This window comes from Lutra lutra, chromosome 9 (assembly GCF_902655055.1).
Source record: "Lutra lutra chromosome 9, mLutLut1.2, whole genome shotgun sequence".
Lineage (NCBI taxonomy): Eukaryota > Metazoa > Chordata > Mammalia > Carnivora > Mustelidae > Lutra > Lutra lutra.
Window position 1 is genome coordinate 60163981 of NC_062286.1, and position 23188 is coordinate 60187168.

The 23188-nt window shown below is 34.5% G+C and overlaps 1 protein-coding gene across 10 annotated transcripts in view; it reads right to left on the bottom strand.

Annotated features, from left to right (window-relative positions):
• Positions 1 to 463: 463 nt before the first annotated feature.
• Positions 464 to 23188, bottom strand: part of EHBP1 (EH domain binding protein 1) — a 356920-nt gene continuing 334195 nt past the window's right edge. For all 10 annotated transcript variants that reach the window (XM_047743935.1, XM_047743932.1, XM_047743933.1 and 7 more), the window contains 4 exons: positions 8689 to 8788; positions 7487 to 7560; positions 1087 to 1201; positions 464 to 855 (listed from right to left, as the gene is read on the bottom strand). In XM_047743935.1, the coding sequence (XP_047599891.1) occupies positions 765 to 855; positions 1087 to 1201; positions 7487 to 7560; positions 8689 to 8788 (380 nt within the window). In that variant the 3' untranslated portion in view covers positions 464 to 764. The remainder of the gene's footprint in view (positions 856 to 1086; positions 1202 to 7486; positions 7561 to 8688; positions 8789 to 23188) is intronic.

A 23188-nucleotide genomic window follows, 5' to 3' on the forward strand; every position in this document is an offset into this window, starting at 1 on the left:
TGTAATAAATAATTATCTAGAGAAAAGATGGCGCATTCTCAGATGATAAGACCGTCTTTGTAAACTGATGCATGTCAATTAGTCCCATCCTCATAGCTCACCTTCAAATCACAGGACTGTCTCAGCCTACATTAAAGGGCCATCCTCTAAGGAAAACAGAGGACAGGAACTCTATTATCCTTACAGTGAAATGCAAAACAACTGCAGAAAATCCCACTGGTAAATAGAACACAGTTTAATAAGTAGATTGAGTATGATCTAACTATAAAATTTAGGTAACAGAGTCAAGTGTTACATATGGCAGGACTGGAAAAATCATTCATGACATTTTTCTTATCCCCCACATACCCCCCCACCATTATGCAATTAACAACAATAACAACAACAACAATAACAACAAAAATGTTCCAAATTTTCCTCCCATCAAAAACTGAGGGAAAATAATGAGGGAAGGGTTTCTTTTCTTTCTTCTTTGAGCACTCTCTTGAATACTCTCAATACCAGTCACTCACAAGGTATCTGTGCAAATTTATTTCACATGATTTCAAGGAAATTAACAACTCACACACACACAAAAATATCCTTAAACAAAGCTCTTTTGGAGTTCTATTATCCAGAAAGGAAGGAGGAAAAGGGGTGATGGTGGTGGTAAAGAAGTATAATCCAGCCCCCCAAAATGTTAAAAGTTTTACATCAAGAACGAGTCTGACATTTTCTAGTCTGGGAACCCAAGAGTAAAATGTTGGGAGACTCTGGTCCGGGTGCTATTGAAGAACACATTTCTCTTCTTTCTTGGCCATCTTGCCTTTGTTTTGTTCCAGAGTTCGCTCCAAATGCTCATCTTCTTCTTCAGCCCTAGAAGTCAAACAGGAAACAAATTTATTTTTCTTCGTGGAGGGCAAAGCCACACTCTCCTCTCACCTCGAAATCCGAGCCCCAGCGGGAATGAAGCTGCTGGGGCCAGCGGGGAGTTGCCCCGGGGCCCCACGGAGACCTCTGGACTGAACTTCCCAAAAACTTCATGGCCCCTCGGCTAGTGGCAGAGACTCGAACCCCCCACCCCCACCCCACGGATGGACGACTCACTGCTTCTCCTGCGCGTCCAGGTCCCTGACGAGCGCGTCGCGCTTGTTCACCAGGGCCACCAGCTCGTCCAGCAGGAGTTGCTCGCGTCGCTTCTGGGCCTCGGTCTTCTGCCAGTCTGCAGGGGACGGGAGGCTCGTTACCCACCCGCAGAGCCTAGGCACACCCCCCCCCTTCCCGCCTTTTCCAATTTCCTAGTATCTCTCCGCAAACCATGTTAGAGAGCCACTAGATAATGTTTTAAGGGGAGTCTGGCTGTCGTGATGAGCATTTCACCCTAAAACCTAACTTCCTAAATATTTCCCACAGATGGGCTCGGCTACGGCTGGGCTGGAACCTGCAAGAGACCAGGTGTGAGCCTGTGGCCAGCCGGAGGTGCGCACCTGATTCCGCCAAAGTGGGGGAAGGGGGAGGAAGAGTTAGAGGCCCAGAAAAGATCGGCAGGAGAGTTGGTGGTGGGGGAAGTGGGCAAATGAGGGGGCGGGAAGTAGAGATAGGCGATAAAAATCACTCAGAAAAGGCTAGAGAATCTGCTTGAGAACCTATCCTCCTCCCCCACCCCCATGCTCACCCCATACAGCCCATTCTTCGCTAATTTCCTCTTCGCTCTATTTTAGCAGTTGGATGTATCTCACACTGGGCGCCATATGCTTCACAATAACTTTAAAAGTAGTGAATCGGCTAATTAGCATTTTTCTTTGAAGTAAAAAATAAATTTGCTCTGCAATATTACACTGCAGCTCTCGATCGCATCACAGCCAGTTTTCTTTTGGAGAGGTTTGCTGGGTGGTTTAAAATCAAAGCACTTCTGCAAAGGAAAAATTACATACTTCTTTTTGAAACCCCACGTTAAGGGTTGGAAAATCCGATGGCCAGTGCTCTTTCCAGGCGTATGGGCAGGGTTTTTTTGAAGGTTTTAAGACCCAATAATATATTTGCTAATCGTCGCTGGTCTGATAATTTCCTTAAGATGAGCAGCAGTTTCGTTTAATAAAAACAGGACCAAATCGAACATTTAAAGCACTTTTAAAACCAATGCCAACTGCTCTCTGGCCAGACTGTAAGGGCTTGTAGCTGTCAATCAACCCCCAGTCTACCCCGCCTCCCTCATTAGGAAGGTAAACAATGAAAAGAAGAAGTAGATGATGAGGCAGATAGCAGAACAAATGAGGACCTGGAGGGAAACAGGACACCAGCTTTAAAAAAAAAAAAAAAAAAAAAAAAAAAAAAACCAGGGCCACTGACTCATGCAGCCCCCTCCCCCAGCAAATGCACTTTCCAAAAAACAGAGGAGTGCAATCCTTTCAGGTTTCTCTCTTCTCTCTCCATTGCCCTGGGCAATCATGTTAAAACTCACATGGCTGGTGCTTATTCAGATAAACCTTAACAATGCACACCGCTGGTTACCATGTGAATCTTCACAAACCACACAAGAATGTGCTGGTTCAAATCCCCCGGACCCCCTCCAAAGCAAAATTTATTCAAGACAGCAAACTGCTCAGCAGCTTTATGAAAGCAAATGGTGCTAGAGGGAATTCTATCTTGTATTTACAAATTAAAAATTAGATGCATCATCATGCAATAAAGGTTAGAATAGCAGCAAAAAGCTAGAATGGTTTATTCAATTTTACCACTATTTCTTTCTTTATAAGCTCAAATACATACATACATACATATATATGAAACATGCTATGTATTAATTATCCACATTTGATACAAAAATCACACAAGTACATTAAATATCTGGTCACATTACAGTCTTATTAAAAGAAGTGAAATATTCTATAACATGGGAAGAAGTAAAGAAACTATTACTATGCAAAGTTTTTTCCTGAATATAAGAAAAAAATAACAAAACAGCAAAATTGAAGAAAAGCCCTATCTATCACTATCACAGTTTTGTCCTTTGGATTTTTTAAATGCAACTGTAGTCAGGAACGCTAGACAATTTTCTAATTTGGTTCTTGCTCTTAATCAGTCTTATTATACACAGGAGCAAAATTAATAGACACTCCAGTTGGAAGGATCTTTAAGGTCATCTAGTCTAATTTCAGGTAACTGTAATTCTAGAAATACTAACTCAGAGAAAACCCTGCTAAATTTGTAAAAGATTTATAACTAAATTTTAAAATTAGTAAGATTATCTGTTTTGATGAATATTAATTTTTTCTACTTTCAACCTCTAGAAATCATTCTGATTGTAAGCTTCATAATTATTTACTTCTAAAACATTTTGATAAGAGCTTCACAACTGGGAAATAAATTTCCTCCACCACGCACATAAAAAATACAATTAAATGGAAAATAACTATTTTCTAAAACCAAGAAAAAATAAATTTTAACAACAGCATATAATTTTCTTAATTAAATTGTTCATTCTCTGTACTTAACAGTCACTTTTAATTAACTAATAATTAGAAATATCAAGATAAGTAAGGCTTTAACAATACGGATGAGAGAAAACTTCTATTTTTTAACCCCTGAAGTACTGAATAATTTAAAAAATCTTAACTTTTTCCTAGCTCAATACTGACATTTTCTGTAACTGTAACAAAAACATTTTTGAAGTTATGAATATTTAGGTTATTTTCATCATTTCACAGTCAAATTTAACTGACATTAGAATTTAAAATGCTGCAGCATAAATTTAAGGATTTTTCATATTAAATTTGTCATTGCTATATTAATATCTATTTATAAGATATTAGTCAATTATAGAGGGAACAGCTATGTACACTGAGTAGATTTTACACTAGCAAAACTACTTTTACCTTGCACTTGCTTTTTCATGGGAGTAAATTTATACACATACACATATATCTGAATGCTGATTTGGGAAATTAAACTATTTTGATGATTTTTAAAAATTCATAATACCTTTAAAATTGATCAAGACCATATTTGTATGTTCATGCTTAAATTAAAAAAAAAAATTTAAATCCCCTTTTAGTAGCTTCACCTAGATGTAATGTAATGTTTTAAAAACCTGCCTGTAAGTTTATATGTTACCTGTTACGCATTTTAAGAAAGGATTACTCACCTATAACACCAGTCACAGCTAGCTAGATACATTGACTTTGACTTGAACAGACTACAATGTGGCTTCTGATTAATTTAAAGATTCCAGTGTACTTTTGCTACAAAAGCCATATCCTTTTGCAACAAATAGGATTAAGTTTTGATGCTGCATTTGAGCCAAAATGTTGAAATAAAGAGATTCTGTTTATGTCCATCTGCACTGAGCTGTTTTGTTAATTTAAAAATCTCTTTTTTATATATAGGGCCAATTATTCATTCCCTGATTCAGTTTATTTGCTGAAGTTGATAATTACCTTGGAAAAAAAGGCAAAAGAAATACCTATAAATACTTTGATAGAAAGGACCTAAAGTTCCTGTAGTAAACCTTCAACCTTGCCACTATAAATAAGCCTGGCACTTTGATGAAAATTAACACTAGTTTTGTAAAGAGCACATTGGGGGATTGCAGTCAAGTCTTATCTTTAGTTCCAGTCAACTAGCAATCCTGAAAGAGTTTGCATCATCATCAGAGCAGGCCATTTGATAGGATTCTACTGCTGTACCTAATCAATCTATGGAAGACTGTGGCTGTGCTGTGTAACAAAGCTAAAATAGATTTACAAATGGGGTTTTAGGGGATAAGCTCCTCCACAGGATTACATATTGATTTTAAATATAAAAAGCTTATCATATAAACCATAACTACAAAAATAGTGAACCTATGCATAAATCCCTTTAGAAGAGCACCCACTTCAAACTCTGAGCCAAGAATAAATCAAGATGTACAAAATCCTAGAGAAGATCCATTTCTTGTGCAGAAAACGAACACACCACTTTCTAAAAGCCCACCCCAATGTGTGCAGAAATGAATTTATCTTTCCTGAGGGGGCATTAAATAATCGGGAACAAAAAAACTATAGGAAAAGTATCTAAAAGATGTTTGTTAGCTTAAGGGATCCTACAACTTAGCTCAGTAGAGTGAAACTCCTGCTATGAAATACACCTCAAGGAAAAAAAAAAGGCAAAAACAGGCCAAAGTGATTATGGATTTTCAGAAGAATGGATATATTGAATTTTTTTTTTCCCTCTCAAACCAAGCTGTTAATATTTCTTTCAATGTGCTATATGGCTATTAACATTCTGTGCTTTCTCCTGGTGCAGATTTATTTGAAAAGATTTTAGTTTATTTATTAGAAAACCAACTTATGGCTACCTAGTAGAAGAGATGGGGACAAAAAGCAGAATGCATGAACCTTAAAACAAAGGAAAGCAAAACACCACCAACTAGCGTTGCCTATTTATGTGTTTTTCTGTGGGTTTTAATATTTCAAAAGGCTACTGAACTGCATGTGTGCACATTCTAAGGGCTGACTCAGAGGACACTGTGTTCACAGAACTGACCATCACAACAGTCAGTACCGGCCCAGGACATCCCAGCCCATGCACTGCCCAGGCTAGTGGGACAGGCCTCTTATGAAAAAAGTGCCATTTATTTGTCATCAACAGGCTACTTTTTTCCTCAAATCTCTTCTTTCCCTCAACCAGCCAACAGAAACTGGCACCATCACTTATGGGACAATGACCTTAATTAAAAAATAAAACAAAACCAAACAAAACTTCAAAAAACTATCAATTGTATTAAAGGTGCTTGAAAAACACCTTTTCCCCTTCTTAAAAAAATATGACTTTGTACTGATACGTACAAGAAAGAGGCAGATAAAATGTTCAATTATTCGCGATTGTAGGTTTGGCATACAGGCATAGGACTACCCATAAAAATGAGATCTTTTCTACATGTCATGCCCCTCCTTTTAAGATGGTATTTGGTAATATAACTGGTTTGGGGACAGAAACAATATCTGCCTTAAAAGTCAACTGTATTGTATCAAGTTGTATTTTAGGGATAATTTAACTTACTATACATGAGAGAGTGTTTTTAATACTCTGTATCGAGTATAATGTATAATGAATCTATAAAAAATAAACTATGTAATGAGTCAGACATTTTACATAATATATATACATACATTTTATGTCACCCATACATATATATACCATATAAATAGTATCTATTATACCCACTTTTCAAATATTTAGCTTTCCAATCTCTTTTAAAGACTACACCATGACTACAAAAATTGTATCAAGAGGAAAAATACGTTTTAGCATACCCGTACATTTTATTTCAATGGCAAGTTTTACAGAACTTCTTAAATAATTTTGACAAGTTTTTAGTCATTATCAATGTATAATTTGATTCATCGGGATAGCCATTTGAAGGAAATTAGCTATCTGAAGCCTTTAAAATAAAGTAAACCTGATTTTTAAATGAGGATATACAACACTGTCAGTCCTATTTATCAAATGAGATTACAGATTAAAAGTAATTAAAATAAAACTTTTATACGTATAAGATTATATTTAGATAAATAGCATATATTTTATTTAATCACAATATTAGTTAAAGTATTTTTTAAATACACAGTTTCATTTGGCTTTCCCTTACAAACTTAAATTTCTAGTTTCTAAACTAATTAGAATTGGCTTATTATGGATCAGGTACCTTCTCAGGTAAAGAAGGAAATTACTATGGACAGTCAATGGGTTAAGAGGTCAATATAGAATAGGAAAATCAATTTGCATTGATTAGACAAAAGGTCCATTTTACAGAGCCCAAAGGATTAGTTTTTAAGCACACATCTTTGAACTACAAGACATTTTCAACTAAAAGGCATAAGGAGAAGTGCATTCTTAAACATGTAAGAATTTTTTTAAAAAATCATATATAGTAAATGCCATAGTTAAGCTAGCTGATGTTAACTGATATTATGAACGATGCTTAGGATTACTATGTAATTCATAGAAAAGCTTTAGGAAAAGTATGAAAGTGTTTTATTTATCTCCTATGTCAATCTTTGCCTGAATATTCACTTAATAGGAGATGGAATCTTAAGAACTATAATGGACCGCAGACATATTTCCATGTTGACATCAATTAAATATTAAGGTAAAATTTAGAGTCTGATGTGAAAAATCAAAATGATAAATCTATCCCTACCTCCCTCCCGGAATCAACCTTAAATTTCACATAGTAAAATGTAATTAAATCATTTAACTCCTTGTATTTTCCATTTTATGGACATTTCAGCTTACTGACAAAGTAAGACAATTTTGTGTTTAATAGTACACATAATGATTATCTATCTGAATTAGGGTTCTTAAGTTTTATGTGACTCTTGCTTTCTAACTCTAAGGCATTTATCTGTAATTCCCTTTGGTTCCTAGTCAGGCCACACCTAGTGAGACCAGAAGTGTATTACACTCTTTAAATCTCTTTTGACAGTTGACACTTCACATACCTCTCTCCATCATGGCCATTTCTTACCTTCAATGGCTAGCATTGCCCGCAATTCCCGATTCAGCAGCTCATACCGTCGTTCTAAATCATGCTCTTTTTCCCTAGGCAAGTTACAAAAGTTCATCAATATGCTAATTACTAAATCATTAAACACTTAAAAGAACCTTTAGGTTACATTGATTTTAGGACTCATAACTGACTTTTCTCTTTAACTTTAAGCTACTCCAAACAAATGATACACAAACCTAAAACCTTCCTCAGGTTGAATATTTACTAGTGCTATTATTTTTCTCCTTCAATTTTTGAATTGCACAGAGGTATATTTTAATCTTCAGATAAGTAGTCTCATTCTTCAATGCTTCTTGTGTTAAGTGCCAGGTATAAGACTATTTTGTAAAATATTTTTCATAGCTCACTATAAGCACTCGTATCTGGAACGCCATGTAAAAAGAATACAAGAAACATGTAAGTACTACCAGTGCAAATTTAATACAGAAACAATTAAAAATCCAGGAGGATTTTTGTGCTTCTTCATAACTCTTTTTATCAAGTTCAGGCATGGCAGAAATGACAAAAATAGAGGTTTTCACTAAAATAAAACATGTAAGCCTGCTCCTTCCCACACTAGGTGGCATAATATAAGAATACTGCTAGTGAACAAAAAGAACACACATTAAATCCTACAGTGAACTAAATGCTAAAGACCAAGAATGCTTACATTTGGTCTGGTCTCCATTTTACTGTACACAAAAGTGATCTTTTTATGATTGGAGGAATTACCCAAATTTAGGGTAACATCATCTGTAGAATACAAATGTACTTTTGTCCTTATTAAGAGTTATTTTCATTTTTAACTTAAAATGTGAGGTTAAATAAACTTCAATTTTATTTCTTTTGTCCTCTAACCCTTAATATAATCCAAATCTCCTTTTTGTGCACAAGGGCTTTATTTCTTAAATACAAAAATTTTTTATATTCCTTGGCTTTCTATATAATAAACATTTTTCAGTATATATCACTATTTTTAAAAACTTACTGTTTTAAAAACTTATTGTTCAGAAATGATTATATATTCTTTTTAACTTTTATTTTTATATAAACTATACTGTAACCTCCAAGGAAAGAAAAATAATAAGCCTAATAAATAGGAAATCCTAAAGAAGGCAATGACAAAAAGCCCAAGATTCATCAGTGGTGTAGGAAAAACAAGCATAGTCATGGGTACTTACAGGAGAGAAAGCTGGTTCATTCTCCTTATTAAGGCATTTTTCTTATTAACCAACATAAACCATTCCTGCATCATAGCTTCTTCTTCTTCTGTGTTCCTTCCTGTAATTCAGCGAATTATTTATCTGACATTTTATAATCCAAATAATAATTTAGCACAAGTATTTTTTAACATGAAACGTATTTTAGGTACCCCAATAGCACAAATTAAATTGTTTATAATAACACAATATTGAAGTCCAGGGTCTGAAAAAAGAAATCAACATCTAAAAATTCATAAGCCAATCTTCTAAATCTGGTATTACCCAGCATGTATATTTCAGTCCCCCTGAACATATCTACAGATCAAACTAACATTAAGTACAGTTAAAAAAAAAAAAAAAGTGTTCCAACTTTTAAATCCTCCCCAGAGGCTGATTTGTTATTATGTTTCAATGAGGAACTCATGGTGCTGACAGACATACGGTCATGATTAAAAACACACACACACACACACACATACACACACACATTAAAAAATCATTATGAGAATTATAGGACTAGCAGGAAGATCAGAGAAGTCCAGAGATTTCATGAAAGCTTCCAATTGTAACAACTTGCTTTTTTTCTTATTTTCCTCCCCAAAAGTAAACTAAAGATACATGTTCATATACCATTCTGGAACTCATCATCTCTAATAGGGCAAACACATGCAAATTATTTTAAATACATTGTAAATGACCAGGCTACAAAAAATGCCTATAGCTATCTGTGAAAAGGCACATTATAAGGAAAATAATAATGTTCAGTAAATCACAAAACATTTCAGCAGAGAGAAGATCTAAAATTTAGAATTCACCGATTGCACATTTAAAATTTACCTTCTATCATCTATAACACTCCCCACCAAAGACCAGTATATCAAGGGTTATAATGTATATTATATATTTATTATTGTTCATGTAGAAGTAGGCCACAACCACACTCAAGAAAAATATTAATTCCCTACCTTCTTCCCATCTCTCCATGCAAATTATACCTAGTCAACCTTATAATTCTTTGACTTTCTTTTTTTCTGAATTTCACCCATGATTGGTTTATTGTTTTGCTAGGCCATTATTTAATACTTCAGTCCCACTTCTGTATAGATGCATAGGGCTAACTTAAATATCTAGCAAAAAATAAAATATTCTAGTTTCGTTTTCTTTTTAAGCAAGACATTTTCTTTTAACTTTCAAACACACGACCAGCCCATTTTAAAAATTCAGACAATAGATACCTAAAATAAGAGAAAAGCCAAGTCTGTCACCAACCCCTCCCTCTCCAATTGCCCTCTCCATCTCCTTTCTCCAGAAGTAAGTACTTCTACAGTCCTTCCAGACCACACAGATTACTATGTGTATCAAACACACGCATATACCTTATCTATAGACACATACGGGTTTCTTTTCTTTAGCACAAGTGAGATCATATTATATATTGCCCTGTGATTTACTTTTGTTATGCTGTTCAAAGATCTACCTCATTCTTTTTAATACTTGCATATATCATGGGTGTGCCACAATTTATGTAACTATTTCCACAATAGAAATCTGAAGCAATTCTTAGAATGGAAATAGAATATAAAGAGCTAATGACTATTTTCACGTTAATAGAAAGCTGAAGAAATTTTTAAGAATGGAAGTAGAATATAAAGAGCTGATGATCTGTGTGCAAAAGATTTAACATGTACTTCAAAGCATCCCTATAAAATAGTTATCTGTTGTTCATCATTAGGGAGAATAGTGAGGATATGTGCCTTCATTAAATGCTATTAAAACTTTATGGTATGAAGCAGACGTAGGATAGATCTTTTTTGGAGTATGAACAACAGTCTTTATTGTTTTACAGTATTTTTAATCTCTCTTTTAGGGTAGCTGGTTTTGTATTCACTTTGGACCATGTGATGTCTTGACACTGGTCATGTGATACAGGCTGTGATAGGCTGTGATACGCACAAATCCCTGGGTAGCAACAAAAGAAGAAAGAGTAGAAAGAAAAAGCTGAGAAAAAGCTTGCAATTTGGAAAAAGGCCAATTGTACCCTGGTGAAGGCCTTTTTGATCAGTGAAATGACACATGTGTGCAATATTAATAGGTGCAGTTTTTATGATATTTTATTTTCTGATTAAAGACTTAGTTCTTGTGCTCATCACATAAATGGCTTCTAAAAATATAGATATATTAAAACTTTGTTTTGAGTTTAACTTAACCTATAATTGAGGCTTTCAGCAATACTAGAAGCAACCAGCCTACTCTTAAATTAGCATCATTTTCTTCAATGGAAGACTGCTTCCTTGAGAATAACAATATTGATATGGTACTGTGTTATTTTCAGTTTAACTCCTGCCTAAGATTTCTAGGTAAGAAGAAAAGATACCCATCCCCTAATTGTTAGGAAATGACTAATAATATAAGAGTCTCATGTTTCAAAAGGAAATAAGCCTAACAATAACAAATATTTAAAGACACATTACACTCTGCTACATAGATTATATAAATTAACTGAAAAAACATATTTGAGGTTAAATCAATTCTGTATTGCTAACTCCTTATCTGAGATAGTATACAATGATGGAAATCTATACTTAGCCTAGTAACAAAAAAATTAAATTTTCTTCTAATACATCATTACACTATTGTTTTTCAGGAATTAAAAATTTTTAAATTTAAAAAGCTTTTAAAAGCCAGTAAGTTGAACCATTACAAATTAATCCTGACTTTAATAACTGGTTAAAGACCCCTTTAGCTTTATAAGTAACAAAAAATATTAAAGCCTGTGATCACAGTGAGCTTTTCTCATTTCTCCTCTAACCATTTGTTATTTAATCCAATACTAGTAATCCAATTTGTCCATCAGACTTTTAAAGGGCAGAATGCAACTTCCTCAGCTTAGACACTTTTCAAAGTACAATATATTTTTCAAATGAATGCTGGATGTTTCATTTTTCCCAACTGTTCCTAGCTCTAATGCATGAGGAAAAAAAGAACAAGATGAACATTGTTCATACTGATTAAGTAAGAGCTCATTAAAGAGCTGTCAGTGCGGTACTTTGAATATGCATGAAGCATATAATCAGATCTAGTACCGTCACTAGAGGAGAATACGGTAAGTACAAAGGATTGATTTAATTACTTAGAGTGGGCTGTGGTGGTAAAGCAGTCTTGTTAGTGCAAAAAGAAAAAGAGGTTGTATTCTGGCACTGTTAGAAAAAAGGCAGTTTTAGCTTCTGCCACAATACATAATCTCAGAATAAAGAACTTTACATTGTAGCTTAAAATGAAGACTGTCATTATTTCATAAAATGACCATAAATCATTTTATCTTGTTTAACCTCACCTGGTTAACTACATGTCTTTCAAAATCATCTTTAATTTGTAATTACAATTACATTTTTGTCATCTTAGAGTGGAATACGGATACTTTTTTTAAAAATCTCAATTTTTTTTCAGTTTCATGAACTGAAAAATTCAGAACATATATAATTGAAGACCATTTTGAAATAAAAAATGACAAAACACTACAGGTCAGTATACAATTACTAAAATGTAAAAACATGGCTGGATTGTTAATACTGTATCTTAAAACACAGTGCCTCATGTAAATATACTACAAATAACCTCACATTAACATTTTAAAGTATTGACCAATTAATACAATCTCTAGCCATATTTTTCCTACGTTTTTCCCCCCCAAAGACTTTTTTTTTATTTTGCCTCTAGGAATGCAACATCTTTTCTGAGATCACAATCTTTTAACATCAGTTTTTTCCTTTAACCAATTACTAAGCAGCTGGGATATGATTTGTAAAAATTATGAAATGATCAAGAATGATAACAACAGCAGGAAAAGTAACCATAAATATGACTTCAAATCATTCTCCCACAAAAACCACTTAACAGAAAGCAGCATAATACACAGCACTACATACAGTATAAATACTTAATAAACGCAGGTTGACTATAGCAACCATTTTTATATTTCATCTCCTCCAAAAAAATGATTCAAATTGAGTTAAGATTTAATTTCATTCAAGAACTCATTCATTCATCCAGCAACATGTATGTAGTTTTCATTTATTTTTTCAGAAGCAGTATTTTCAATGTAAAATTTTAAATAAAAGTGGTATCAAACCCCTAAAATTATGAATCATTTATTCAAAAAATTTCTACTAATTTACTTTTCCTAATTAATCTTTCACCATAAACTTATTATTTATTTAGAAATATATGTTTTTAGACTGAATTCTTATATAAATACAAAATAAGGAACAATACAATTTTACCCAAACAGAAGATGAATTCAGTGGGAAAGAATGAAAACACAAAGATGTAGGCTGCTGTTGTACATATAAACAAATTCAAGATTTTCTACCATGAAAACATTAAGGAATGCTGAAATCGTGCCATAGCCCCATAGCGGAGATGGCTGACTAGTGATCCATATGGCCTTTAAAGATTTTATTTATTTATTTGACAGACAGAGATCACAAGTAGGCAGAGAGGCAGGCAGAGAGAGAGGAGGAAGCAGGCTCCCCGCTGAGCAGAGAGCCCGATGCGGGGCTCGATCCCAGTACCCTGGGATCATGACCTGGGCCGAAGGCAGAGGCTTTAACCCACTGAGCCACCCAGGCGCCCCTCCATATGGCCTTTAAAGGACACAACATAACAAAGCCAAACCAAACATAAAAACAAAAAAGTCTCCATTACAAATTGTCCTGAGGTATGATAACACCAATATGATGACCTTTTGAAAGACATAATATATTACAGTAGAGAGACACACTGGTACTGGAGAAACACATTCTAATAACAAAGGAAGTGAAATCTCGTAGATCTCTGTAATGGATCAAGAAAGATGAATTTACTGTAGTTATGTAGGATCATAGGCACATGAACTCCTAAAGCCAATACTCCTACAGGATTGCAGTGCATCAGTTTTAGAAAATATTTTAGCAAAAATAATGAATACTGTTATGCTGAAAAAATAAAAAATTAATTAAAAAAATAAAAAATAAAAAAAAAGAAAATATTTTAAACTTAGGAAATAGAGCTTATTATTATGAAAAGAAATTTTACTAGATAAGCAAATAGCTGATAAATGTTTCCACCCCAAGAATATCCTAAACAGCAATCAACATAAATGAAGAATATCATAATCTTTATTGATGTTTTCAGTAGCAATTGTCTTAAAACTATTTGCTTAACATGATATATTCATTGCAGTATTAAGAATATAAACTACTTTGGGTTGCTGGGGCGAGTGGGGTATGGAGAGGGTGGTTGGGTTATGGACACTGGGGAGGGTATGTATATGGTGAGTGCTGTGAAGTGGGTAAGCCTGATGATTCACAGATCTGTACCCCTATATGTTAATAAAAATAATTAATAAAAAAAGGAATATAAACTTTGGGGAAAATCCTGTCTCCTTTTGTTGCAGTAAAATAAAAATTAGCGCACTCTCTCAAATACCTTTAATTTACCCATTTGGTAAAACAGATTCAGGGCAACATCTCTCTACAGATTAACTTCTGATAGACTTCTAGCATGTACTTTTTTTTTTTTTTAAAGATTTGTTTATTTATTTATTTGAGAGAGCGAGATCACAAGTAGGCAGAGAGGCAGGCAGAGAGAGAGAGAAGGGGAGAAGCAGGCTCCCTGCTGAGCAGAGAGCCTGACGTGGGGCTCGATCCCAGGACCCTGAGAGCATGACCTGAGCCGAGGGCAGAGGCTTAACCCACTGAGCCACCCATGCACCCCTAGCATGTGCTTCTTACAGGAAGAGGTATAGACAACTTTACTGAAGTTCTTCCTCCATAAACTTAGACCTTAAAAAGAAGCTATTTCTGAAGCTTGGAAATTAACAGCAGTCTTCTTGTATCAACTCCTTAATACAGTCTGAGTAGTCTTTTTTTCTGTCCAAAGTCAGTGCTAGATTTCTCAAAGGTAAACCTGGCACAAACTTAAAATAGCAAAAAATAAAAATAAATTCAAACGCATGGAAGGAGTTATCATGGGAAAAATTGTAACTGAAAAGTTCTTTATATTTACTTATAGTTTAGTATTTTAAGTTATATATGGGATGGATTTGGACCTATTAACTTTTCAGTGCTAAGAGCATGTAAAGGTATTAACATGATCCACATTTCAGGTAATACATGACTATCTTGGCTACCTACAAAAAGGCAATTGACTAAGGGTAAAATGCTCAGAATATAACTTTAAAACTGTATTTACTTTTTAAAGGTATATTTAACATATTTTTGTAAAATAAAATAAAATAGTGAGTCACTTTTATAGGCATCATTGAACCAAACAGACTATTGTCTACTTAGTGAATCAATTAGGCATCCTGTAATAAGGGGAAAACTTGAATTGTGAGCCATGCTTACAGATGGATAGCTTCCCCTGCCAGTTCTCCCCTCTCTTGAAGCCCCTTTTGTTTGAACTGCACCTGGCGAACTCCTCTCTACTCACCCCCCCACCCCCTCCACCCCTGCACTCCCTGGTCCTAGGGCCTTCTCACAGTCATGTCATGGAAATGACTTAAAGAGGGGCTCCAGAAGTGACAGAGACTTAATGTTAAAGACAAACATGAAGAGTTGGATAAAATTATTTCTTGAAAAAATGGGAGTGGACAGAGCAATTATTTCTAGATTAATGTATTTAAGATGTGATTTTAAATATGTATGTTTATATAGCTAAATTAAATTAAATATTATAAAAGATATTTCCAACCTTCTATATATTTAAGTAAGTCAAGATTTCTGGGGGCAGGTGGAGGAATCTTCTCATTGGGAGAATAAAGGTCTACTTTTTTTTTAAAGGTCATTTGGGTAATTTTTTTTTAATAGGGTAGTCTGGGAACCCAATCCACAATTTTAGTATTTTTATGGAAATATTCATAAATATATTGAAATGATTCATAAATTAACTTCAGAATAAAGATCCCTTATAAATTAAGTACCACATTTATGAATGTGTTTACTTGCATTAATTCTGGGGAACTTCTGTGGATAAGACTATAAATTCTGGTAAGGCTAAGCATAACATATAATTGTACTGTCTATAGTTTCTGTGGCTGGTTAGAACCATCATCCTGAATATGCTGCAAATAAGATGAACATTAAATCTGCATCCAAAATGGCTCTTCTTCCAGTTTGACTAAAAAAAAAAAATTAACTGAGCTCCTTGATCTTAGACTAATTAACCTCTCTGGTCCTTAGTTTCCATTTCTATAAGGGTAATCATTTTGCTTACCCCATATGATTGTTAGAGGAATTAAATGAAAAAAAAAAAAAAAATCTATGTAAAGTCTTTAGCACAGTACCTGAGACTAAAAATGCTAGCTATGATGATGATAATGAAGAAGGTGATGGTGGCATATGCAGCCCTATGCCAGGAAATGGAGATACAGAGATGACCAAGATGTGGCTTCTCTCCTCAAAAGGGCTCATGGTTTAATGGGAGAGACACATAATCGGGAATACCAAGAGTGAGGGTCAATTTCTAAACAACTCTACAGACACTACATTTTAAATCTTTGTTAGTCATAACAAATTATATAGTTAGTATAGTTACTATGTCTTTGGTCATTAGCAGGATAGGTGAAAAATGTAGGTGAATCAGTATGAACTCATTTCTACAGCTGGAGAAACAAAGTGAATGCCCTACTGGGTCATCAGTGTCACTACTGCATACAAAAGATGGTCACAAGGATGGCACAATAATGTGGCTGTGTTCCAAGTAATGAGAGTCTAGGTATTTGCAGGATGTTAGGGATTTAAAAACAAAGATCAGAGAATATTGCTTAATATCAAAGACTAAAGAAGGTAAATTTTAAGATTGAAAATTATGGACTACTAGAACACATTTAAAAGTTTACCAGTTATTAAAATACAGAAAAAATTATAACAGCAGTTTGACATAGAAGTGGATGTAATTTTAAGAAAAGAAAGCCCTCAATAAGAAAAACTAAAATAAAAACCTTCACTGAGAAATTAAGCTTTCATCATTTTTATAGAAAGAGATTTTGATATTAAAAGTAAAGCATCTTTAAAATTAGCTTGTAAAATTGGCAATGCAGATGAAATAGCTGATTTACTAAATGCCAGGTAAGAATGAGATAAGATTCTGTTGAGAATGTGGAAAACTAAGTATGTATCATTGTTAAAATATAGAAAGACAAACTAGGTAGACATGCTCTAAATAGGCTTTTTTCTAATAAAGAGTTTCTCCAAAGTTGTATTATGCAGTCAGTCAGCTACTCTTTTGGTAAACCCCTCTTGGGTTGTTTAAAGTGTCTAAATGTCCTTTAAAAATCATACCCACAGTGTTTCCATTGCCTTCAATTTCCAATAAGGGATGAATTCAACCTCTACCCTCCAATGCACTACCCACACAGTAACTTCCTCTTCCACTTTATACCTTCTTTAATCGTGCTTGGGTTCAGATAACCTAGTAACACTGGGATATATCCTTCCTTATGTACTTCTTAAACATCTTTATGTGATGAGGGAGAGAAGAAGGAAATTTAACCTATCCCCTTCCAGTCTATGGCAACATTCAGTCTCAAAACACGGAAGCCTGATCAAAATGGGACACTGCAGAACCATCTCCAGCAGCACTCTGGCCTGCACAGAGCTTCAAAAACTACACAACACTTTGAACCAAAAGCAATGAAAACTGTTTTTCTAGACTAGACCAGGGGACTAGTGTGGATTTCAGCAACCTATCAACTCAACTGATGCCCCTTAATCTTCTCAGTGGAGCTGTTCTCTTCATCATGGTACACAAGTGACATTCATGATGGACTTGTATCCAGTGTTGTTTCCTGAATTTCTGGGAACACTGTCTCACAGAAGCTACTCTATATAACATCTCTCTTTCATCAGATCAGTGACAACAAGTAACTTTCTCATAGGCTGGGAATAATAATGATAATTATGATGATGATAATAGCATCAAATATTTAATGAGCTGTATAACTTAGAGCTAGCTAGCTAGAACTAAGCCCTAAATCCAGGCAGTCTGTCTTGTAAACCACCACTCTCAGCCACCCCACCTGACACTCACAGGGTAACCAGTCTTAAAAGAACAGGCCCTTTATTTAGAATTCAGGCCAACCTTGACAAAGCCTTCTGAATGGCTCTGATAAGCAAAATGGCACAAAAACAAAACAAAACAAAGCAAAAAGCAAACCTTCAAATCTCTGATGAACAAACAAACAAAAACCATTCTCTTCCTTAGTTCATCCATTAGTAGTGGGGATTTTATTTACTCTTCCAATGTAGGCCACTGGAACTTCACAACGATCTCAGAGCAGTTCTTCAGGGGATGTCAAGGGGAATCAGCCTTTCTTCCTATGCACACATATCCTTATGATCCTTGAATTATATAGGTCAGTACATAATGCCTTCTAGAAACATGATTCCAGGGATAGACCTGTTCACTTCTTGGACAACTATAAACCACTGTGATTCCATTTGAGCATTTGAAGCATCTGTCAATGAAAATGGCCAAATGTATTCAAGTTCCAGCTCTGCTCTTGAGGAACTACGGGAACTCGGATAAATTACTTAATCTCCCTATTCTTCAGTTTCCTCATTTGCAAAAATGGAAATAATACTACCTTAGCAGCGACGTTCTATGAAGATTAAGTAAGTTAATATATGTAAAACACCCAGAATAGTGTCTGGCATATAACATTATTTAATCAATGTAATGGTGGCTGGTTTTGTTATATTGCTATTGCTGTCTTCTTTCTCTATCTCCTTCTCACTATCTCTCTCTCCACATACACACATAAAGGAGCCACATTCTTTATTTAAGCTTCAGGGTCTTCTTTATCTGATTCCTGGGATTACTGATGGAGCAAGGAATGGTGATTTCTCCTGGCAGAGTCATACAACCTATGCAAACACCAGAAAGGCCTACCCGCAGAAGTAAACATTGGGCAATTTGGTGCAAATCTTGAGATGTTAGCTACATTGAGCAAGAAATTTCTGTCTTTACACATCCATTTCACCGGAGAAGTCATCCTACCATCATTTTAAGCTTCTCATTCCCCTCAAGTATGGAAGCCCATTAACTCACCTATTAGCCATTTTTCTTTTCTTAAAGGATCAACACAAATGCAAATTCAATATGAGACATTCCCTTTTCCAAGGTTACACGTTCTGTTAAGTCTTTTCCAAAGATACCCTTGCTAATAGCAGTATCTTGTCAGAAATTCCAAGAAAATAAAAATCCAGTGTGTAACTCCCAGAATCTTTAGAATTTCCAAAGATGACTTCCAGATTTTTCCTCAACTTAATCCCCAAGATATGTTCAATTCCCCTTTTTATCATGATAGAAATGTTTAGATACCCCTTAGCCTGAAGAACATCATGCTATCCCCAACAGTCCCTCTCAGATTCTTGCGTAAGTCTTATGGGCCAATCTCCAGCAGTTAGCTGTATGTCCTTCTATTATGTTGTATGTCCTCTCTCTTTCTCTCCAAAGCTGTAGCTTATTTAAAAAGGGTTAGAGCAATCACATCTAACACACTTTACCTACATTCCCACCCAAAGTCATGGTCAACTCGAAGTGTATTTAGTTCTCACAATGCTTCTGTTAATATCATACATTTCAAAGATGAGCAAAATAGCTACCTAGTCAACAATGACAATTTTGCAATGTTCACTATAACTTTATTTATTAACCTTTTACTTAGTTTCAAAATAAGTCTTTAAATTAAGTGGTATTAAAAGTTTGAAATTTTAGCTACCCCTAATTTTATTCTCATGAGAAAATAAAATATTTATGACTACTTTAATAATTCATTTCTGTGGAAGGTTATTTATACATAACAGAAAACTGCTATTGTTTAAAGCACTGAAACGCATAATAAACTCATTTTTTTTCTACTAGAAATTATTTTTTAACTTTCCTTACAGAGGTAGATCCTTCAAAAGCACCAGAAATAGAGCTATGACCAGGTCCATCAAGATTCAGATCAGAAGTGTCTATTCGGGGAGAACATGCTGGTGGGGAAGATACTTTGATACTTTACACAATTCCTAGCTTTGGCCACCAAGTGGTGCTATTAATTCAGAGTGAAATGGCATTGGGGGAGTGGGGTTGGGTGGTTTTGGGGTGGGTAAAATATATAAACAGTCAATAAAGGCAGAAAACACTCACAAGTTGGATGTTCATAACTCATTGTACTGTGAATTTACATATCCTCTCCCAATGTCGCCAGTATAAAAACAAGAGAAAACTAATTCATATACTCTTACTTTAATGGTAAAGTCCACTGTATTCCCTCAGGAAGATAGCTACATATATATTTGTACCAAACTGTATCCTTTCAGACCATGCAGCTATTAAAAATAATCCCACAATTTTGATTAATTTTCCTCCTCCTACAACATTCATCCAAATAATTAATTAATAATTAAACCCAATTAAAACAAACACAAAAAAACCTTTACATAAAAACTAATCAGCAATAAACACTACAAATAGGTACTCTTAAGTATTTTTTTAAAAGCTAACTTAATTTTTTTTAAAAGATTTTATTAACTTTTTTTTTTAAAGATTTTATTTATTTATTTGACAGAGAGAGATCACAAGTAGACGGAGAGGCAGGCAGAGAGAGAGAGAGAGAGAGAGGGAAGCAGGCACCCTGCTGAGCAGAGAGCCCAATGCAGGACTCGATCCCAGGACCCTGAGATCATGACCTGAGCCGAAGGCAGCGTCTTAATCCACTGAGCCACCCAGGCGCCCCAAAAAAGCTAACTTAATTTTTAAAATAGATACCAGCTTGACATTTTTCCCCTTAACTTATATTGTAAACTTCTCCTGAAGAAATAGCTCCCCTGAGTGGATGAATGCCTTTCACATTCCAGCTTAGAAATGACATGTGGGGACAGGAAACAGATGCAATCATTATATATGTTTAGTTTTCTTATGTAGTGCACCTAGAGGCCTATGGAAAGTGTTAAAAGCCTATCTGGTTGCTAAAAGAAAGACATAATAATTTACAACCCACTAGACCAAGAGCTGGCAATATCTCTACAATCAGATGAATAATGATTTGAAAGCAGAACTCCGTAAGTCTGTATAAAGATAAAAAGAATGTTCACAGCTATTCAGTTGGACAGTCCTATCCCAAAGATGAAGGGACCTAGAAAGGATAAACAGCTATCCTGTTGTCTCTGTACATTAACATCTATATTTTTAATAAAAATGCTTCCATTTGGGGAAATGTGGAGAAGGGTATCAGAGCAGAGCTCTCATCCTTCCATAAACTACCTTGATTTTGACTCAAGACTGAGGAGGCAATTCACACATGTTTAGCCATCTCTGATGTCATTCTTTGTCAAATCAAATTATGAAGTCTTGATTAAGCTTCTTGGGATAGTGTCAGGATGAAATAGAAGAGGAGAAAATGCATTTACAAAGTTGGTTCCTACATGGATGTTCTAAAATAAAATTTTCAAAATACAAGGCTTAACTTGTTTATTTCTGTATGTGCCTAATGAAACTCATAAAATTAGCATATCAATTCTATGAAATGTATATAGATTGAGGGACTAGCAAATTCCTAAGGTTTTCTCCTAGTATTTAGTTGTGAAATGTTCACACAGTTATCATTTTTTGTGTATAAGCCAAGGGTTAAACAAACAAACACAAAACAACTTTTCAGTCTTATGTCAAATTGCCAAATCAGTTCTTAAAGCATTTTGGGGGTGGGGGGGGGACAGGGACTCAAAGAGTCTGTGTATGTGTGCTGAGGGAAGAGAAGAGTTAGGATAGAATTGGAGATGTGCATATTACTTCGAGGCTGAGGAATATTTTAAAGTAAAAGTAGAAATAATAATAAATAATGAAGCGATTACTATAGCTGATGGCAGAAGCTACTTTTATACTGGGTACTAACCCTCTGCTGAGAGCTCTGTGCCAAGTACTCTTATATAAATTTTATCTATAACTGTATCAATATATCATACTCTCAATAGCCTTCTGAAACAGGTTTTATCAGCATTTTTTTTTTAAGTTAATGGCTGAGGAAATAGAGGCTCAGAGGGGTTAAGTAATTTGTCCAAGACCACCCAGAGTCTAGCTGGTATCTTGCTGGTTTTCAAGTCTATGCTCTGATATCTTTATGCTGTTCTACTTCCCTTAGCATTTATTACACCGTGGATTCAACATATCTTAGTCCCTTGTTTCTCAAAATGTGATCTGTGGATCACCTGTATTATAAATTGTCTAGAATATGGGCCCCACCCTAGATCCACTAAATCTGAATCTTTTAGACATGTCCTGGGAATCTGTATTTTTACCAAACTCCTCAGGTGGTTTTTTAAATGCAGATAAAAGTTTGAGAACCACTGTCTTAGCCCTTTTACAAATAAGTCACCAAGATCTTTTTTTTTTTTTTAAAGAAAGGGTGATATTTCATGTATAAGATGTTATTTTAGCATTGGCATGACATTACACAAATTTAATTTCACATTCAGAAGAAAAACATGTTGCTGCCAAATCAGTTCAAATGCCTAAATTTTGTTTCATAGATAGTTGCTGAGAAAAACACATTTTCCTGGAATTTCTACTTTTTTAAGTGTTAAAAAATTTTATTACAGTCTAGAATAAGGATGTACCTCACTTTAGGCAATAGACATGTTCCAAATTAAAAATTATGGTGATGTGATAATTCTTTAGGTTCAAAAATTATATTTTATATTTCCAATTCAAATTTCTAGTAGTGGAAAATACTTTCTAAATATCACTGGTAGAAATTAGACACATTTGTTCTTCTGGATAAATGAACAAACATGAATCAGCAAATCAAAAGGTCACCTTAAGTCTATATAGTAAAAGGCGGGTGCCAAGGAGGAAAGAAACAAATGTTAGAAATAGAGAACCTTGTGAGGTTCTCTATATTCTGAATCAGAGATTCCTTTCTAGAAATCGTAATGATCCAATATCTATTGCATGAACTAGAATGATTCAACAACAGTTGAGTGCTACTACACTTCAATATAATTTACATATTTTCCTTCTTTAAATAATCCAAATAATGAAATGCAGATAGAAACAAGATATTAAAGATGTATAAATTAGCAGAACAAATTGTGAGAATAAAGTTATTCTGAAAGTATGACAGTAGTTTTAATTTTTCTTGTTAACTACAGAAAGAAAATATTAAGGAAAGAAAATTTAGGAAAACTACCAATTTTAAACACTGAAGACATAAAAAAGAAAACAGCAAAAGCCCTGTAAACACCTTAAAATGTAAACTTTCCTCTTATTTTTTTTTTAAGATTTTTAAAGTAATCTTTACACCCAATATGGGGCTTGAACTTATGACCCTGACACCAAGAGTCACATGCTGCACCAACTGAGCCAGCCAAGCACCCCTGCAAGCTTTCCTTTTAAAACAAACTCCATTTTCTTTATACTGTATTTCTATTCATAATTATTTTCAGTAACCAAAGGC